This window comes from Clarias gariepinus, chromosome 9 (genome assembly GCF_024256425.1).
Source record: "Clarias gariepinus isolate MV-2021 ecotype Netherlands chromosome 9, CGAR_prim_01v2, whole genome shotgun sequence".
NCBI lineage: Eukaryota > Metazoa > Chordata > Actinopteri > Siluriformes > Clariidae > Clarias > Clarias gariepinus.
In genome coordinates, this window is record NC_071108.1 from 637501 (window position 1) to 655535 (window position 18035).

The 18035-nt window shown below is 40.1% G+C and overlaps 1 protein-coding gene across 1 annotated transcript in view; it reads right to left on the minus strand.

Annotated features, from left to right (window-relative positions):
• Positions 1–2142: 2142 nt before the first annotated feature.
• Positions 2143–18035, minus strand: part of kcnn1b (potassium intermediate/small conductance calcium-activated channel, subfamily N, member 1b) — a 50355-nt gene continuing 34462 nt past the window's right edge. The window contains exons 5-9 of the mRNA XM_053503190.1: positions 12278–12419; positions 11813–11923; positions 10149–10276; positions 3386–3455; positions 2143–3251 (exon numbers count right to left, since the gene is read on the minus strand). Coding sequence (XP_053359165.1) covers positions 2958–3251; positions 3386–3455; positions 10149–10276; positions 11813–11923; positions 12278–12419 — 745 coding nt within the window. The 3' untranslated portion in view covers positions 2143–2957. The remainder of the gene's footprint in view (positions 3252–3385; positions 3456–10148; positions 10277–11812; positions 11924–12277; positions 12420–18035) is intronic.

The window sequence follows — 18035 nt, forward strand, 5'->3', positions numbered from 1 at the left end:
ACCGTACATAGTGAGCTTAGCACACAAGTTCTGTGGTTAAAAGTTTCCAACCGTCACTACATTGTCATCTGATACACAACTGTGACATCACAAGTGATTAAAGCCCCGCCCCCTGAGAAATGTACAGGAAGTGATTCAGACTCGGACTCAGGGACGAGACCCAGCTGCTTCTGGATTAGTGGATTTATTTCTTTATATCGAAGCCCAGCATCATGTTCATCTGCTACAGGTTGGTCAACAAGGCCGAAGACACACAATAAAGGCAGTTTGCTTCTTCTCTTCTCATTTTTTTTCTCTTTTGAAACCCGTAAAAGAAAACAACCACGTCTTTGATATTTTTAGTCTCCGATACAGAGCTGGGAACCTAATCGCTTTGAATTTCATGTGATCTAGGATGGAACCCGAATGACAAATTAGTCTCTTCTTCTTTTTCACTTAATTGTTTTTTTTTTAAATTATTTTTATTCTCGGTGGTTTTTGGTCTTTGATCTAAGGAATGCATGAATTCAACTATGCTGCCACTCTGTAGGAATTATTATAGTTATTCTCCTCTACAAGCTATAAAAATCCTAGATAAATCATAAAAAAGGAATCTTTTTGTTAAAAAAAAAATAAAAATCAAGGAAGAGAAAGGAAGAAATGAACCTAAAGCCGTCCCATAGGTTAGCTCCGTCGTCGTTTGCATTGAAACATGCACCGGTGGCTCGAGCGTCTGCCGCGTCTCCACCACCAACATCGCAGCGCTGAGCCGCGAGGACCCTTGGAAGCTCTGAGTAAAATGTCTCTGTTTATAGCACACGCCTCCAAACACATCATCATCATCATCATCTTAATCATCATCATCATCGTTACATCCAGCCTCTGAGGTCGTGCAGACGTCAGGAGTGTGCTGATAATCAGATGCACGATAACATCACCATACTCACAACCAAACAGTTTACACACACAAAAAGCAACACGGTTCTGTAAAATCGCAATCCCACAATTCCCTTCACCAGCGTGACGGTGGTGCTCTGCTACACAAATCCCTTACACTCATCAAATCTCACATTTTCAATTGATTTTTTTCAAATTAACCTGTTTACTTTTTTATGTAAAATATAAAAAATTCAGGCAGGATGTGAGCTAGTTCGTAATTTAGCTTGATATTAACGCTAGTTTTCAATCCAAGTGAAGCGTATAGAGTAGTAGTGATATAGTGATATAATGAAAATTTTATTTTAAATGTATTGTTTATTAAGTTTATTGATTAATGTAATAAACGAGCCTGAGAAGCTCCTCTACATCTCTGCCGTCATCACCCTCTCAACTAAACGCTTAGCTCAGCGCTAGTAAGCTAGCTCAGACTTGTCACAGTATTAAGGTTGTGATCTGACGTCCTCATGTTTATTACTGATCCGTTAAACTTCCTGGAATAAACTGTAAAGCTATCATGACAGTGACTGTCTCTTCGTCATTAGCATTAGCTAAAAATAGGTTCTGTTATGCTAATCAGTTTTACACACAAGTGCAAAATCAAGCCTTTGTCTTTTTAAAATAGAAAAATAATTTTACAAAAAATGTTAGCTATAATTTCTTCTTTTTCTATTTCTTATTTTAAAAGACTTCACATAGAACAAGCGGGCTAGCTTTACACTGAGAGGTTGTGACTGGTTTAGCCGTACCCGACTCACTAGTTCTCCAGCTATAACCCGGCTATAAAAATTACTCATCTCTGAGGTGAGCTAATTCCTAAATAGATAAATAAATTGCTAAAATGCTAGATAGCTAGCATTACGTGAGGACATGTCATTGAATAAGACATTGGATAAAGTTAGTTTTGTAGTTAGCTCGTTATTCACATCGCTCTGTAAAATAGTGTATAAGGAAGTCGTGTTTAAGCTGAGACGCTAATCCTGTAGCTGGAGGTTCCGCCAGGAGCGCTACGTCACGCTGGTGAAGTGTAAAGCCCGAGAACGGCGACTTCAGTACGAGAAGATTGTGATAAAGGTATCGTGATATAAAAACTTATCAGCACACACCTTCAGGACGTCCGACCTTAAAAACTGGTTTTGGGCACTTGTGTACATTATGTAAAAAAAAAAAAAAAAAAAAATTCTACTAATAAATATAAAAATAAAAAATAAAAAAAAATAAATGAAAAAAGGAATGTTTTAGAGAAATCTCCCGACACACAGAGCAAGGAAATGAAAGAGCGATGAAAATAAAATCTGAGACGCACCTCGGACGTATGCACACAGTGAATTCGCTTTTCAAACCTGACATTTTTTACCCAGCATGCTTTGTAAAAAACAAAACAAAACAAAAACAAAACAAAAAAACACCCCAGGGCTTGGCTCTTCATCTTTCATTGGTTTCTGCTTGTTTTGGTCAGATCTGATGTGTTGTGTCTTTATTTTTACTTGCTAATAATTGTGTGTGTGTGTGTGTGTGTTTTATTTAAATATTTTGGCGTTTTCCCCCCTATGCTCAGCTTCAGAGCTCCCAAAGGCCCATGTGTTCGCCCGCGACCGTCACTCAGTCCAGCGTCTCTCCATCACTGTATTCCTCCGCTGATGACCTTCATCATGAGAAAAGACGACATTTTCTCAGCCAGCAGTGTGTATTAGTGTGCGAGTGTGTGTGTGTGTGTATATATGAGTGTGAGTGTATGTGTGTGAGTGTATGTATGTGTATATGTGTGTGGTCCCCCCCACACCCTGGATCCAGTCCGTAAACTATACAAGGGCTTTTACAAAAAAGCTAACTTTAAACAGCCATACAATGGCTAAACGTAAACCATATGTCTACCATGAACTGTTAACTCATTACGTTATTTTAATTTCTTTTTCTTCTTATTTTCGTGTCAGTGTGTTAAAGTCATTTAAGTCTCTTTATATTCTTGAGCCATGTTAGTCAAAGAAGCACACGCGTGTCTATAATGTGTGTGTTTGTGAGTGTGCGTGTGTGAGTGTGTGTTAGCCGCTGTCGGAGGACGTGTGAGGGGCGGTGGAGGGCGACCTCCGGCGGCGCACAGACGCCGAGCTGGTGTGCGAGGAGTGTGAGGAGTGTGTGGAGTGCGTGGAGTGGTGGATGAGGCCATCCAGTAGGTGGCGCTGCTGCTGCGTTATGGCTCGGTTCAGCAGCTCGGGCAGAGACTGGATGCTCAGAGCGATGGAGTCCAGCTTCTCCTCCAAATGACCGATCCGCTTATCCAGCTCTTCGCTGCGCTCCTGCAGCTCCGACACCAGGTCATACATCACATTCTGTGTCTGTATGCATGCACACACACACACACACACACACACACACAGAATGTGAATACATTTAGGTGGCAGATCTATTTTTCAATTTACAATTTTTTACAGATAACAGTGTAAAACACACACACACACACACAATGTACCTTGGCTAAGTCGACGAGTGTATTGGCCTGATCGTTCAGCTTCCTCTGTTCCATCTTCACACTGCGCAGTCTGATCACAGAGACGTGCAGGAACAGACAGACAGACAGACGGAGAGAGACAGACAGACACAGACACGGGAGTTGAAGAGAAAGAGAGTAAGAAGTTAGTAAGAGGAGGAAAGACAGCAGAGGTAAAGAGTACAAATACATAAAAGAGAGTGAGAAAAAGGGACAGAGAGAGAGAGAGAGAGAGCGAGAGACAAAGAGAGGGACAGAAAGATGGACAGAAAGAGATAGACAGGGAGATAGTGAGACAAAGAGAAGTATAGAGCAAGAAAGAATAAGAGAGACAGACAGATACAGAAAGAGAGAGGGAGAGACACAGAGACAGACAGATAAAAGGTGAAAAAGGAGAGAAAAAACAAAAAGATAAATAGAGAGATGTCAGGAACGTCCTTTAAATGAAGTGAAACATGCAGACGTTCTCAGATCAGACATGCAAACTCATTCAGCCACAGGAAGTGGAAACGAGGGATGATGACACGGCGCTAGCGCATTCAGACGTCCAGCGGAAACACAACGTTCCCCAAACATCCGTTTCTCGGATTGACTGCCTGGAACTGTTCGCTACGGCAGGCTAGACGAGCTCGTTATCAACGTTCACTTACATTTAAAGAACAGAACAGAAAATCAGTGGCAGCTTCCTGGGTAAAATGCAAGCAGTTTTTCTCTAGGAACTTGCTAACACTTGCTAGCAGCCTTAAGGTTAGCTACTGTATGATCACATCAAACATCACATCTAAGAACATTTGAGATAATATCCGCCCCTAAATAGGTTCATATCGTGACACAGCTAATCAGCTAAATAAATGTATTCAATTTTAGTTTTATGGTTTTAGTTACTAGTCGCTAACTACCTCTCATAATGATGGAAATTATTATTATTAGTATTTTATATAAACTATATATCCAGTCAATAGGCACAATTTTCATTAGTTCACTGCAGAAAAGCTTGTGTTTTTTCAGGAAAATCAGCAGTCGGATGATAAATCTCTGGGCTAATTACACTGAATTAATTCTCCACTAGTTGGCACTAAAACATTCGTTTTTCTCCTCAGAAATGCTGCATAAGCGCTAGCAATAATAGCTTATAAAGCTGCCACATCTTTATGTTGGGAAACAGACTTTATAAATGATGTTATTAAAAACCAAACAGTAAAATTCGAAATAAAACTCCATCAGAACAGGACGCCTGAATGCCGCTACATCGCTGCTCGACCTGATAAAAGCTCCAAAAGCTGCCATTCACATTTCGATGGCAGTCGGCATGCTAACTGGAAAAAACGCATGCATGTTTGGTTTGACCTTTTCACCTGCGTGAACCGAAACAATGCATGGCGAACGATGGAAAACATGCTCGGTGCTCTTTCAGTGTTTAAAGGTTAATGACCTCCACCTCAAGACTTGTTTACAATATAAAAAAAAACAAAAAACAAAACAACGCCCGGAAAGTTCTGTTAAAAGCCACACTACTGCTTTAATCACATACACACACGTACACACTCTCTCACACACACATACACACTGATGAGCTGATAAGTAGAGAAAATAAAACGAATGGAAAGGATTGCTGTAGCGATGACTGAAGTGCTCCTGATAAAAGTGCTAGCATTAGCCTCGCTAGCGTCATTACCCTCATCACAATGCTCACTGAGGACAGGGAAAGTGAACAGAGAGACGTCACTTTTCCTTCAGGGGAAACGAGAAACAAAACCCGGAAAGTCTTGTTTGAAAAGGGCACGGGGAAAGTTTTCAGTGTGTTTACAGCACGGATTAAAAACAGAGCGCGGCTAACAGTCTGGAGGATGCGACCGCGAGATGAAATCAGGACTCATACACGCCTGACCTTCTCGCCTGCTAATATGGCATTTACATGCTGCTAAATAAACATGAAAGAGTATACCTTGTGTGAAAATACATCACATACAGGATATATCTCACAAACACAATTTACAACTCTGCTCTGTATCTCACGCTCAACACCACAGGAGCTAGCGTAGCGCTGCGGTAAAGCTGTGAGAGAACTCGCCTGGAAGGTCGTTTCTCATCGTTTTATAAATAAATGCTAAATACATGCAAAAAAAAAACATCCAACAGAATGAGATCATTAAGATTATCCAGACAGTTTATATTTAAGTTTAAGTTTAATTATAATCGTATTTTATGCTGGACGTTTCTTTCTGAACTTGAAATAAAACGAAGCGTTTTCACGTCTCTCTCAGGTCAGATGTCTTTTAATTTATGTTTCAGATGAGCGCTAAGTTTTGTGAAGCCCAAAACTGCTCCTGTTTGTCTCTGCACCCGAACATCCATGCTGCTCCAACACTCGACACACACACACACACACACACACGCCTGTACACACTGTATGTGTTACAGGTGTTTATTTGACTGTGTAGTGTGAAAGATAATACATGAGTTTAGTGTCTTTCTCAACACAAGAGATGAAAACTCTCCAATGCTCCAAAACATTAGCATTAGCATTTCACACCTACCTAATTAATAAAAATATTTTTCAAAAATGTTGTATGAGGAGACTAAAGCTAAAGCTACATTTAGGACTCCAGGACAGTGTGTTTTTGAAACAAAAATCATTTCATACATCGTTCAGCTAGCCATAAGCCTTCTTAGCTAGCAACATAGCAACTATCTCCTTTTTAACTTGGCTAGCACAATTGGCTAGCACACACGTCCGAAAAATGTTTTTCTTGTGTTTATAACGTCTAGAGTGAATGAATGAAGGTGGCGTTTGTCATTGATTATAGATGAGCTGAGACACTGAGACGAGGTCGTTATGGTTAGTTACTGACGTCCAGCGGTCTCCAGTAAGTGCAATAAATAAAATAAAAGTAGCTTCTGCCAACAGCATCACTTTCACAGCGTTTTCAGTATCTTACATTTAATGTATTGTAAAAATGGTTCCCCTTGAAGGTAGCTCGAGCACACAACTTTGGTTTTATCCAACCTTCCATCTAGAAGTTTTTATAATAAAACTTGCTGTTCAGCACACCTGGCGATGTTTCCTCAGTCATCCTATTATCTGTGTTAAACGTGCTGTTATCACACACTCCCAGGTACTGTACTGTGATTATGGGAGGCCATTAGGGCCAAACTTGAATGATTTGTGTTACAAAATAGTAATGCGTTAAAATTTCTAAATTAATCACATCCCTAACCATAAAAAAAAGAACTTTTTTTTGCTTGGGTTTCACTGAGGCAAACAAGTATTGAACGGCTTCTCGACGTACGCACAATTTAGCTGGCGTTTGGTTCAGTCGCTTGTATGGCGAAAATGCTTTGTATGCCGAGGCAAATTTCCTGCAAAAATTTCAGTTACTTAGGGAAAAAAGGCGGTGCGTAGGCCGAGGTACCACTGTAGATTGGTAGCTAGCTAATTGTGTTTGCTTTAACTAGCTGGCTAGCAGAATGGGAGCATATTAGCATAGCATCCATATGTAGATTAGCATACATACGTAGCTAGCTAATGTCCTGATGACTAGAGAGCTGGTAGTTAGATACTATGAATCAGACATCACAGCATCACAGCTAACAACCATTTTCAGCATGCTAACACCACGTGCAAATGAAAAAAAGAGAAACAATCAAGTGAAGGAGTGGAAGGTGAGATCCGCTGTGTGTGTGTGTGTGTGTGTGTGTGTGTGTGTGCGCCCTCAGTGTTTATTAGGGTCAGGATCTGTTCATTGTTATGGTGGTGTAAGGGATATTTTTTTCCAGTCTGATAGCGTAGCATAGCATCGTGCTAAGTGCAGATTCAGATGGAGATCAGGTGCAGACCGGATGGATGGATTCAAATGGATTTGAAGCTGAAAAGATGCTTTATTTTTAAAACAAACTTCTTGTTGTTGTTTTTTTAATGGTTTGAGTGCAAATCCACTGAGTTTTAAAAGTTCATGAGCATCCAGCTTCAAACAGAATCATGTCGGTTTGAATATCGGTGCATAAGGACTGAAAGAAAAGGAAGATGAGTAGATAAGAAGTGATAATAAGACGCGACTTACTTCTGAGCTCTGCGGTGATTTAAGACAAAACAGACGAAACATACAGCACAGTTTTAAAAACCTCAAATTGCACAGAAAACACACACACGCAGGCACGCACGCACACACACACATACACACACACGCACGTGCACACACACGCACGCACACACACACACACACACACACACACAAAGTATCTTCCAGCTACAGAATAAAAGACTTGCAGTGTGAGTGTAGATGTCTCAGGTGTTGTGTAAGGTGTGTGTTTATGCAGTCAGAGCTCCACCTCACCTGCAGCACTGAAACACACCGCAGCTTTATTTCCTCATTACTAGGGCTGTGCAAAAATATCGGTACATCAAACTATCGCGATAATTTTTTTTACGATAGTGTATCGATAGTCAAACCTCAAGTATCGATACAAGTTGTGCCAAAAAAACTCCTCCTCCGCTCCAATAGATGTCGCTAACTCGCTATCAACAAAACACTAAGCAGTACGGTATCAGAACAAGTAAGTAAGCAAGACATGAGTGAGCATGGCGGAAAATATAAAAACGCCTCCAGCTTTTAGGGCTGACGTGTGGCTGCACTTCGGTTTCAATACGATACCAGGGAGTACACATACTAGTACAAACTATTGCAATATATCACAATATGTATTGTATCGCAATATATCGTGATTTACCGTATCGTGACCCGTGTATCGTGATACGTATCGTATCGTGAGGCCCTTGCCAATACACAGCCCTACTCATTACTGGGATCTAAATCATTTTTTTTAATTTTTTTTCAATACTCCATTTTCACAAGTAAAAACCAAAGCAACAACCACAGAAAGCAAAAGAACTCCGTAAAGCTTCAGATCCAGCTTTGATTCCCAGCGCGAGTCCTTTTTGTAGTAACATTTATAGAATATTTTTTACAGTTCAGTACTCATCATTTCCTAAATGTTAGTATTTAGCAGTAAACTTCAGTAATCTGTACACTTCAGTTTTGCTCACACAAGATTGGATAAAATTTAGTACTTACATCCCTTACACACTTCCATATTTAAAACACTTCAGTGTTAAATGCACTACAGTATTCTGTACATTTTATTAGTAAATATGCTCCAATATTATGTACACTTACATTTTTACAGTACTGCCTACACTTTAGTATTTCCCAAACACCAGTATTGCCTACACTTTAGTATTCCCTAAACACCAGTATTGCCTACACTTTAGTATTCCCTAAACACCAGTATTGCCTACACTTTAGTATTCCCTAAACACCAGTATTCCCTACACTGTAATATTCCCTAAACACCAGTATTGCCTACACTTTAGTATTCCCTAAACACCAGTATTCCCTACACTTTAGTATCCCCTAAACACCAGTATTGCCTACACTTTAGTATTCCCTAAACACCAGTATTGCCTACACTTTAGTATTCCCTAAACACCAGTATTTCCTACACTTTAGTATTCCCTAAACACCAATATTCCCTACACTGTAATATTCCCTAAACACCAGTATTGCCTACACTTTAGTATTCCCTAAACACCAGTATTCCCTACACTTTAGTATCCCCTAAACACCAGTATTTCCTACACTTTAGTATTCCCTAAACACCAGTATTTCCTACACTTTAGTATTCCCTAAACACCAATATTCCCTACACTGTAATATTCCCTAAACACCAGTATTGCCTACACTTTAGTATTCCCTAAACACCAGTATTCCCTACACTTTAGTATTCCCTAAACACCAGTATTCCCTACACTGTAATATTCCCTAAACACCAGTATTGCCTACACTTTAGTATTCCCTAAACACCAGTATTCCCTACACTTTAGTATTCCCTAAACACCAGTATTCCCTACACTTTAGTATCCCCTAAACACCAGTATTCCCTATACTTTAGTATTCCCTAAACACCAGTATTGCCTACACTTTAGTATTCCCTAAACACCAGTATTCCCTACACTTTAGTATTCCCTAAACACCAGTATTCCCTACACTTTAGTATTCCCTAAACACCAGTATTGCCTACACTTTAGTATTCCCTAAACACCAGTATTCCCTACACTTTAGTATTCCCTAAACACCAGTATTGCCTACACTTTAGTATTCCCTAAACACCAGTATTCTCTACACTTTAGTATTCCCTAAACACCAGTATTGCCTACACTTTAGTATTCCCTAAACATCAGTATTGCCTACACTTTAGTATTCCCTAAACACCAGTATTGCCTACACTTTAGTATTCCCTAAACACCAGTATTCCCTACACTGTAATATTCCCTAAACACCAGTATTGCATAAGCATCAGTGTTCACCATCGGTATTCCCTTCTGTACACTTTAATATTTCGTACACTTCAGTTTCCCTGCATTTCACTCGTTTGTCTGTTTCCTTCCTTCCTTCCATCCTTCCTTCCTCCTGCTTTCCCTGGAAGAGTAAAACAACACATTGGGAAGCTACAATTTGTATGTTGTAATTTTACTTTCTTTCACCTCGCTGATGGAAAGATGGAGCTCTGAAAGTACTTGCACTTAACATATCTGTGAGTTGAGGACAGCAGGGGGGCTGTAGAGCTAACGTGGGGTTTAGGAGGTAAATGTCTGCTCCTGGTGTTGAACAGAGTGAAGCGTTACTGTGTAGTGAGAGAGGGAGCTGGGACGCGGTGCGGTGCGGTGGTGATGCAGCGCGGTACTCACTGGTGGATCGCCTGCAGGAACTTGCGCTGGTGTTTCCTGACCTTGGCGTGGTCGATCTTCTTCACGAGCTTGGTGTGTTTGTAGATTAGCCACGTTTCCCTGAGTACGTTAGCAGCCGTATTCTTCACCTGTCACACACACACAACAGAAACAAACCAGACAAACGTCATCGATCTCTCCACTCCCTAAAAATAAGCACAAGCACATACACACACATACATACACACACACACTATGGGCAATTTGGGAACACCAGTTAGCCTAATCTGCATGTCTTTGGGCTGTGGGAGGAAACCGGTGAAACATGGAGAGAACATGCAAACTCCATGCACACAGACCCTAAGGCGGAAATCAAACCCTCGACCCTGGAGGTGCGAGACCACGGGTACTCCGGCTGTTGGAGGTTTCCAAATTGTCTGTAGTGTGTGAATGAGTGTTTGTATGTGTGTGTGTATGCACTGCGATGGATTGCCCCCCCAGGGTGCCCCCTGCCTCGTGCCCTAAGTCTCCTGGGATAGCCTCCGCTCCCTGCACACATGTCTACTGTCTAATTTTATATAGTTTTGAAGAAAATTTTTTAGATATTTTAAAGTGCGTGCAATTCCAAAACTGGAGTTAGTTCGTTCGATAAGTGTGTATATTTCTTTCTTTTTTTCTTTACAGTTTGTAAACTTGGCTCCGCCCTCATAGACAGTTACAACACTGCACATGTCTTGTCTTGCCCACACCTGGACATGGTTCTACATTCCACTTCAACCCTTCTGTATTATATTATATTCTTTCTATTTTAATTTTATTCTATTATTACATTTTTTTATTAAATTTTTTTGTACATGTAAATTTTAAATACTTTTTATAGCTTAATTTTTTTTCATGTTAATCTATATTTCTAATTTGTAAAAATTCTCTTATCTCATAATGGAACTTTTCTTTTTGAGATTTATTGGTCATCCGCAGTCGTATAAACATTTTACTTCATATCAGACTGTGTATGGCTGTGTATGTGACAAATAAAACGAGATTTGATTTAAGCTGTTTTGTCTGAAGCCTCTGATTGGTCATACTGCTTGATTCGTAGATGTAGTGTGAAACTGTGTGAATGTGTAAATTTATTCATTTATGATTTGTAACTGCAACATGAATGATGTGAAAATGTAAATTACAAACCGTGGCTGTAATCTGACGACTAGACACTCAAGACCTCTACAGATTTACGATCTGTACAGATTAATGAATCATCTCTCTCTGTCTCTCTTCACTTTATGAAGCTTTCAGAAAAAACACAGGCGACTGATTTGAGATTTATAAACTCTGGTTTGAGTTGACTGAAACCAGCTCCACAGAAGTGTGACTGTAGCGCAGGCTGTAGTGATGACGGCGCGCTCCTGCACCGAGGCGAGCGCTCCCAGAGGCCTGGACTAAAAAAACTGCAGTCCTGACTTTCATTTACAAAATTGTGCCATTAAAATGCGTTTCGGCGGCTCGCCAGCGCCCCGGCATCAGCAGATTCACGGTTTGGCTGTAAGCTGTGGGTCTGACAGTTTGACATAATGTTCAACGCTCCCTGCGTTCTTCCATCTCTCTCTCTCTCTCGCACTCACAGCTTTATTTTCATCTGATAAAGGAGTGTGTGTGTGTGTGTGTGTGTGAGGACAGTGACTTACTCTTTTGCAGAGTTGCGTGTCCATCATAAAGTTATGAACATGTTTCTCAGCCTTGGTCAACTCGAGTTTCCTGGCCACCACCGCGACCACCAGCGCAGTGCAGCCCGCCCCCTGCAGGAGGGAGTAAAAATTTTTGCATAAAATCAGGTGAACATTAAAAAAGACTCCTAATTGGCACGTGATTATTGCTAGACAAGTCGCTCCAATGTCGTTAAAGACAAACCAAAGACCAACGTGGGATCAAACCCCTTATGCAACAGTGCTAACTGTTAGCACGGTTCCTTTTTCTTTCATTCCATTTGTTATTCAAAATAATTTAATTTTTAACACTCAAGTTAATTAAATAAAAATGTATTACCATCATAAAGTTATTTGTGGCAGCCTCATTAACTGACTTGTATTCAGAGCTTGAGCGTTAATCACAAACTTTATCTAATGTATGTCCTGTAGGTGACGCAGACGCACCATGATTCCCGTCAGCAGACACACTCCTTTCCCACAGTAGGTGTGTGGCACCATGTCTCCATATCCAATGGACAGGAAGGTGATGGAGATCAACCACATTGCACCCAGGAAGTTACTCGTCACTTCCTGTTTATCGTGATATCTGAGAGAGAAAAAAACAGAGACAAAACAACGTAACAGCTTCATTAATAAACAATAACATGGGCTCTAAAACAAACAAACTGACCCCAGTCCTGAGTTCGACATCTGTGAGGTGTTTGTGGTGTTGCAGTACAGAGACAGTGTCCCGTGTGTCCAGGACATCTGCGTGATTAGGACGCTGCCACATAAACCCGCGGGGTTTACGACTGACCATAAATAACCACCACATTTATGGGAAAACATGGATCATGTGACCGAATGCTGCGGATTTGCATTACTCCATAGCTTTGAGTCAGCTAGCTTCCGCGACTCTGAGCTAGCCAATCACTGTAGGACAAATCCTGCTGATCTCATTGGATTACACAGATTATCACATCACAGCTCTCTGCTGCACTTACTCAGGATAATCTGCTCTCCATAAGTATGTAAGCGTACACAAAGCCTAACATTGGGGATGTTCCAAAAGTTGGCACCTGTTTTTTTAAACAATTTACATACAGAAGCAGTTACGTTTCCGACGTTCAAAGTTATTTACTCATACATTTTTACACTTACAGATCTCCGTTAATCAGTGTGTCCCATAAAACTGTACAATCGTTAAGTGATGTTAAGTTTATTAACTTGTTTATGTACAAAAGGTGCAAGCTGAAACTAAATTTTTTGTCCAAACTGCTACATTAGTGATATAAAAATACACTTTTATTTAGTTTGGAACTCTTATTTATAATTTTTTGTAATCAATAAAAAATTTAATTGATTATGTAGACAACACTTTTATATTTGTACATGTTTAAATAAACCATGATAAATAAAATTATTATTTATGAACATGTATAATGTACGTGTACTGTATATTACTTAAATATTTCAATGTAATAGATAATATATTTTATTGCACACACAGTGTGTCCCGAAAGTCTCCATACATAGTGGAAATGAAGACTATTTTTTTAATACTTACTTTATGTTTTTTTTTTTTTTTTTTTATGGCGAATCATATACCGCCACACTGACTCCAAAAATCTGCATTTGAGGTGGATAACACTGCAGTTCCTCAATAATCCTACAGGTGGCGCACACTAAACTATTCACACACTGCCAGGTGGCAGTGTCGTATCGGGACCTACCTGGTGATGGCCATCCCACAAGTCCAGTTAGAAAGTCTAATTCATGCCTTTTCATTTTGCTAGCATGTTATAAACCTTAATCTTAGTAACAAACAGAGAACCTTAAAAGAACTTGAGCTTTTTTTCTTTTTTATACTGAAAGTTTTTATTTAAAACCAACCGTTAGCATTATAACTCATTTGCTTATTGCCTGTGAGATCAGGAACATGGCACAGCGCTGACTATTACTTGCTAGTTGAAGGATGAGCTGTCTTTTTTCGTGAGCCGGACATACTTTCCATTACGGCTCATCTGAGAAACCCAATCACATTAGAAAGCCGATCTCTGTACGAGCTCTGAAACACACGATCGATACAGATCAGATGTTGATGCAGGAAGGAGAAGCGAGTCTGAGTGATCTGAATAAAACACACTACCGCGTGCGTATACGCCGCGTGAGTGTTAGCCGTGTGTGTTAGCACCGTAGTCTACGTCTGTGTGGCAACTCTCTGGCACTCATTTATAGAAAATAAACTGAGCATAAAGCAGCGCGCGGTGTAAAATAACCGAATCCCGAGGTGTCAGCAGTTCAGCTAACACTTTCCCCTCAGACCCTGAAAATCGACCAGGCGATCGTTTAAAGGCTTCTGTTTCACAAGAAAGTTTGTCTAAAGTGTGAAAAATCCACAAATATCCATTTACTCTCAAAGACACGTTAGCTGTTTTTGCTAGCACCTTAGCGGGGTTGAGTAGGAAACATGATGCGCATCAACTTAGTCGGCTCTACATGATAAACACATTAGCATGGATAGCTAGTACATTTGAAAAACATTATCTAAGTCTGCGTAGAAATCTCTGAACATTAGCACAGATAGCTAGTTTATATTATATACAAATACCTTTAGTTTTAAAATATAACATTTTGAGAATATTGCCTCAGTTAGCAGGCACACATCTTAGCCTTGTAGGCTACAGATGAAGAAGTTCAATAACACATAGTCAGAGTATTAACTTATTTCGTTAGCAACTATTAAGCACATATGACGTTCGAGCTAGTACTGTATAAAGTTAATGTTTTAGCATGGTTAGACTATTTATTTTAAGATCCACCATGTTACACTTGTGTGTGTGTTTGTGTGTGTGTGTGTGTGTTTGTGTGTGTGTTTGCTGACAGCAGTGTGATGCTATACGGAACGTTTATGTGTCTATTAATCAATCAGAGCGCGTCCTGCATCTCGGCCATGAATTTAACGAACGACTCATTAAGCTAAGTGCTATTAGCTGAGATTTAAAGCTGAGACAGGACGGTTGTGATTTGGAGAAAAACGCAGAGGGAAATGCCGCTATTCCCCTTGAGGCTTACCACATGCTGAGCTAGCAGATTTAATCCCTCCAAAATATTCAGCGTGGAAAAGCAAAATGCTATCTAGGATGTTGGTTTGGCTCACAGCAATGGGAATGCTAAACGATTCATTAGCATCTTAAACTTATTTGTTACTTCTTTGCTAGCATATATTATGTTAAAACATGTTATTTAAATTAATACATGGTATGTAAACAATTCTAATTTAGTAGGCTAGTCTGGATTAAGTGTATTTGTTCAATTAGCTAGCATATAATTCATATTACAAGGTAAGTATATTAGCGTAATTAGCTATCTTATCTTAGCATTGAAGGGGATTTATTTAGCAAATTTCTCTTTTTGGACACTCAGACGTGTCTTTAGTTTGTGTACAAAAAAACTGAGAAAAAACCATTTCCTGCTTGAACATGCTTAAACAGGACAATTGGAGTTTCCGCCATATGTGAGCTCATACAAGAAGAGCCCCTCCCACTGGCTCAGTAGGAGCCTTTTTTACACAGACACTGAGCCTTTGAGGAAGTTAATTAATGAATGAATTGGTTAATATTTGGCCGCTTGGTGGCGTTAATACGTTAAATTGGACCCAAACATGCTTCGCTCGTATGCTCGTATCTTCACACAAGACTAATGTTTCCACTTCAAAGTGCCTTAATAATACACAACGACAACAAGAACCAACAAAAGGAAAAACATAATAAACATTTCGCAGGCGAGTCGGTGTTCAGTTCATTCACAAACGTGTGTGTGTCTGTGAGGGGAAACACATCATGCGCGCTAACACACTCCCCTCGGTGTCTCTTTACAGCAGCCAGCGGGATGGGATGAGATGGAGTGTGAGGAGAGCGGGAGCAGGCGGTTTGGATCATAATCTGGGGAAAAGGGAAGCGTGTGGAGATTAGCCACCAGGCTCGCCATCACCTGATTAGCTTAGCTTAGCTTAACTTCTGCTCTCCCTCAGCCTGGGGTGTAAAGAGGCTACATAGAGTCGTCTTCACCTTCTCCCGAGATATGGGCCAAATACGTTCCCCTGGCCAGAACCGCAAGCCAGCACAGGTCAAAGGTCAAACTTTAAAAAAATAATCAAATTAAAGAGGCCTTGGAGGGGAAAAAACACAAAACCAGACCTGCCAACCGCCGAGAGGAATAACGCATGTTACATTTCCGATATCATCCTTTAATGTGTCTAGGGTAGAACCTGGAATGCCTGTGTGTGTGTGTGTGTGTGTGTGTGTTTATGGCGTTTTTACAGTAACCACACGGATTTCTGGGCGATGTTGGGATGCGTTGGCTTTATTTAAGACGCTATAAAAGTTAACAAACACTTTAATTCTTTATTTCTTTTATCGATGAACAGAATGCGTTTGAGAAAACAAGTGTACTAAATGCCTTCCTAACTGAAATTACTGTAAGGCATTTTTACACGTTAGCTGTAGAGATATTTCTTAAATAATTTCCTCGAGTCAGATCCTCACCATATCCTCACAGCGGTACCTCGGCAAATTTTCCTCAGCATACGAATCATTTTAGGCACATCTCAGCCAAACGTTTACATATTTTTGTGTTGTTTTTGTTTGCATTTTTTTTGCAAGATCAGTACAGTTTAGTTTAGTGAACACATAGCACGTGTCCCAAGAGTGTTATCAACAAGAAAACGGAGGTGCTTTCAGTTTGGTTTTTAAAGCAGGAATCGTAAATTAAAATGACATGAGATTTATTGTCTATTTATTTCATATTTTACCTAATTTATGTGTCTTTTCTAAATGTTTTGATTGTTTTTCTATGCAAAATTATGATCACAGTGTTGGAAATTGGTAATATGGGTGATATTTTTGCGTGGCTGAAACGGATTATCTGTATTTATATTATTCCCTATGGGTCAATGTGCTTCACAATACGAAATCTCACCTCCCACTGTCTCTCGCCTCGGGACGGATTAAACTCGTACGCCGAGGTACCGCTGCAGCTGAAAAACGTAGCGTTTTCAGCTAAAGATATCTGAGTGCTGTTGTAGCTGATGCTAGCTAGGTTTAGATATGAACTCATCCACATTAATGGATTTTCTTTTTCCTGCGTCAGAAAGCGAGGACGCAGGAGAATCGAGTAGAGACAAAAGCGCTGGCTGCCAAACATAATAAATGTGAGATGGGGAAGGGGGCGGAGCTTCCAATTGATCAGTTATTATCAGCAAGTTGGAAACCATGAATTCATTCATTACTTAACTCCTCTGCTAACATTAAAATGCAGAGCTCCTAAGCAAAGTGCACTAAAGTTGGCAGGTCTGCAAGACCATGAGGATGAAGACAGCCATGTTCACCACACATGGTGTCGGAGGCCCCGTCCACACACACAGATATTTTTGAAAAGGTAGTTTTTTTCTCCCGTCCAGACGAAACACTGTTATGTGTCCTGTTGTGAAACAGACTTAAAAAGTTTTTTGAAACCGCTTCGTGTGTGTTTTGTGTGTATGCGCCACACCTCCACTTATCACCCCTACTGACCATGTTGTCACTTTGTGAATTGTTACATGTGATAACGTGTCTGCAGTTTAATTTTTGCTTAGAATAAAGATGATTTTTGTGATCTGTTCTGCTCCTGAATCCACTGAAGAAATTGTCATCGTATTGCATTTCACCGTCTCTGCCACTCAATGCACAGCTCTTAACATTATTCTTAACGTAACTGACAGATCACTACTGCCACCTCCTGGCGTGGAGAGATTTTTGTGTGAGCTTTTACAAATCACGTGCAACTGTGTGTCGAAAAGAACACACTATTCTTGTGGAAGTTTTTTTTTTTTTTTTTTTTTTTTAGGATAAAAACTAAATTTTCAAAAATATCCATATGGTTGTGGACGGGGCCTGAGAAAGTGAAAATCCCAAAACCCTACCGGTGACACGTAATGTGGAGATTGTTCGCAGCTCTGCACATGAGCGCTGATAAAAGTGAAGGATAAAAATAATTCGTTTTAAGAGTTTGGGATCTCCAGTGTGTCAGCAATGCAGTGCACCAGGGGACGAATGCATGATTGCTGATCTACAGAATCCAGACAAAGCTTGATACCGTCATGGGCCAACCAAAAGGACAGGCACTGATTTTTTTTTCCCCACTGACAATGACAAAAAATGAAACAAAAACAAAACCAAAAACC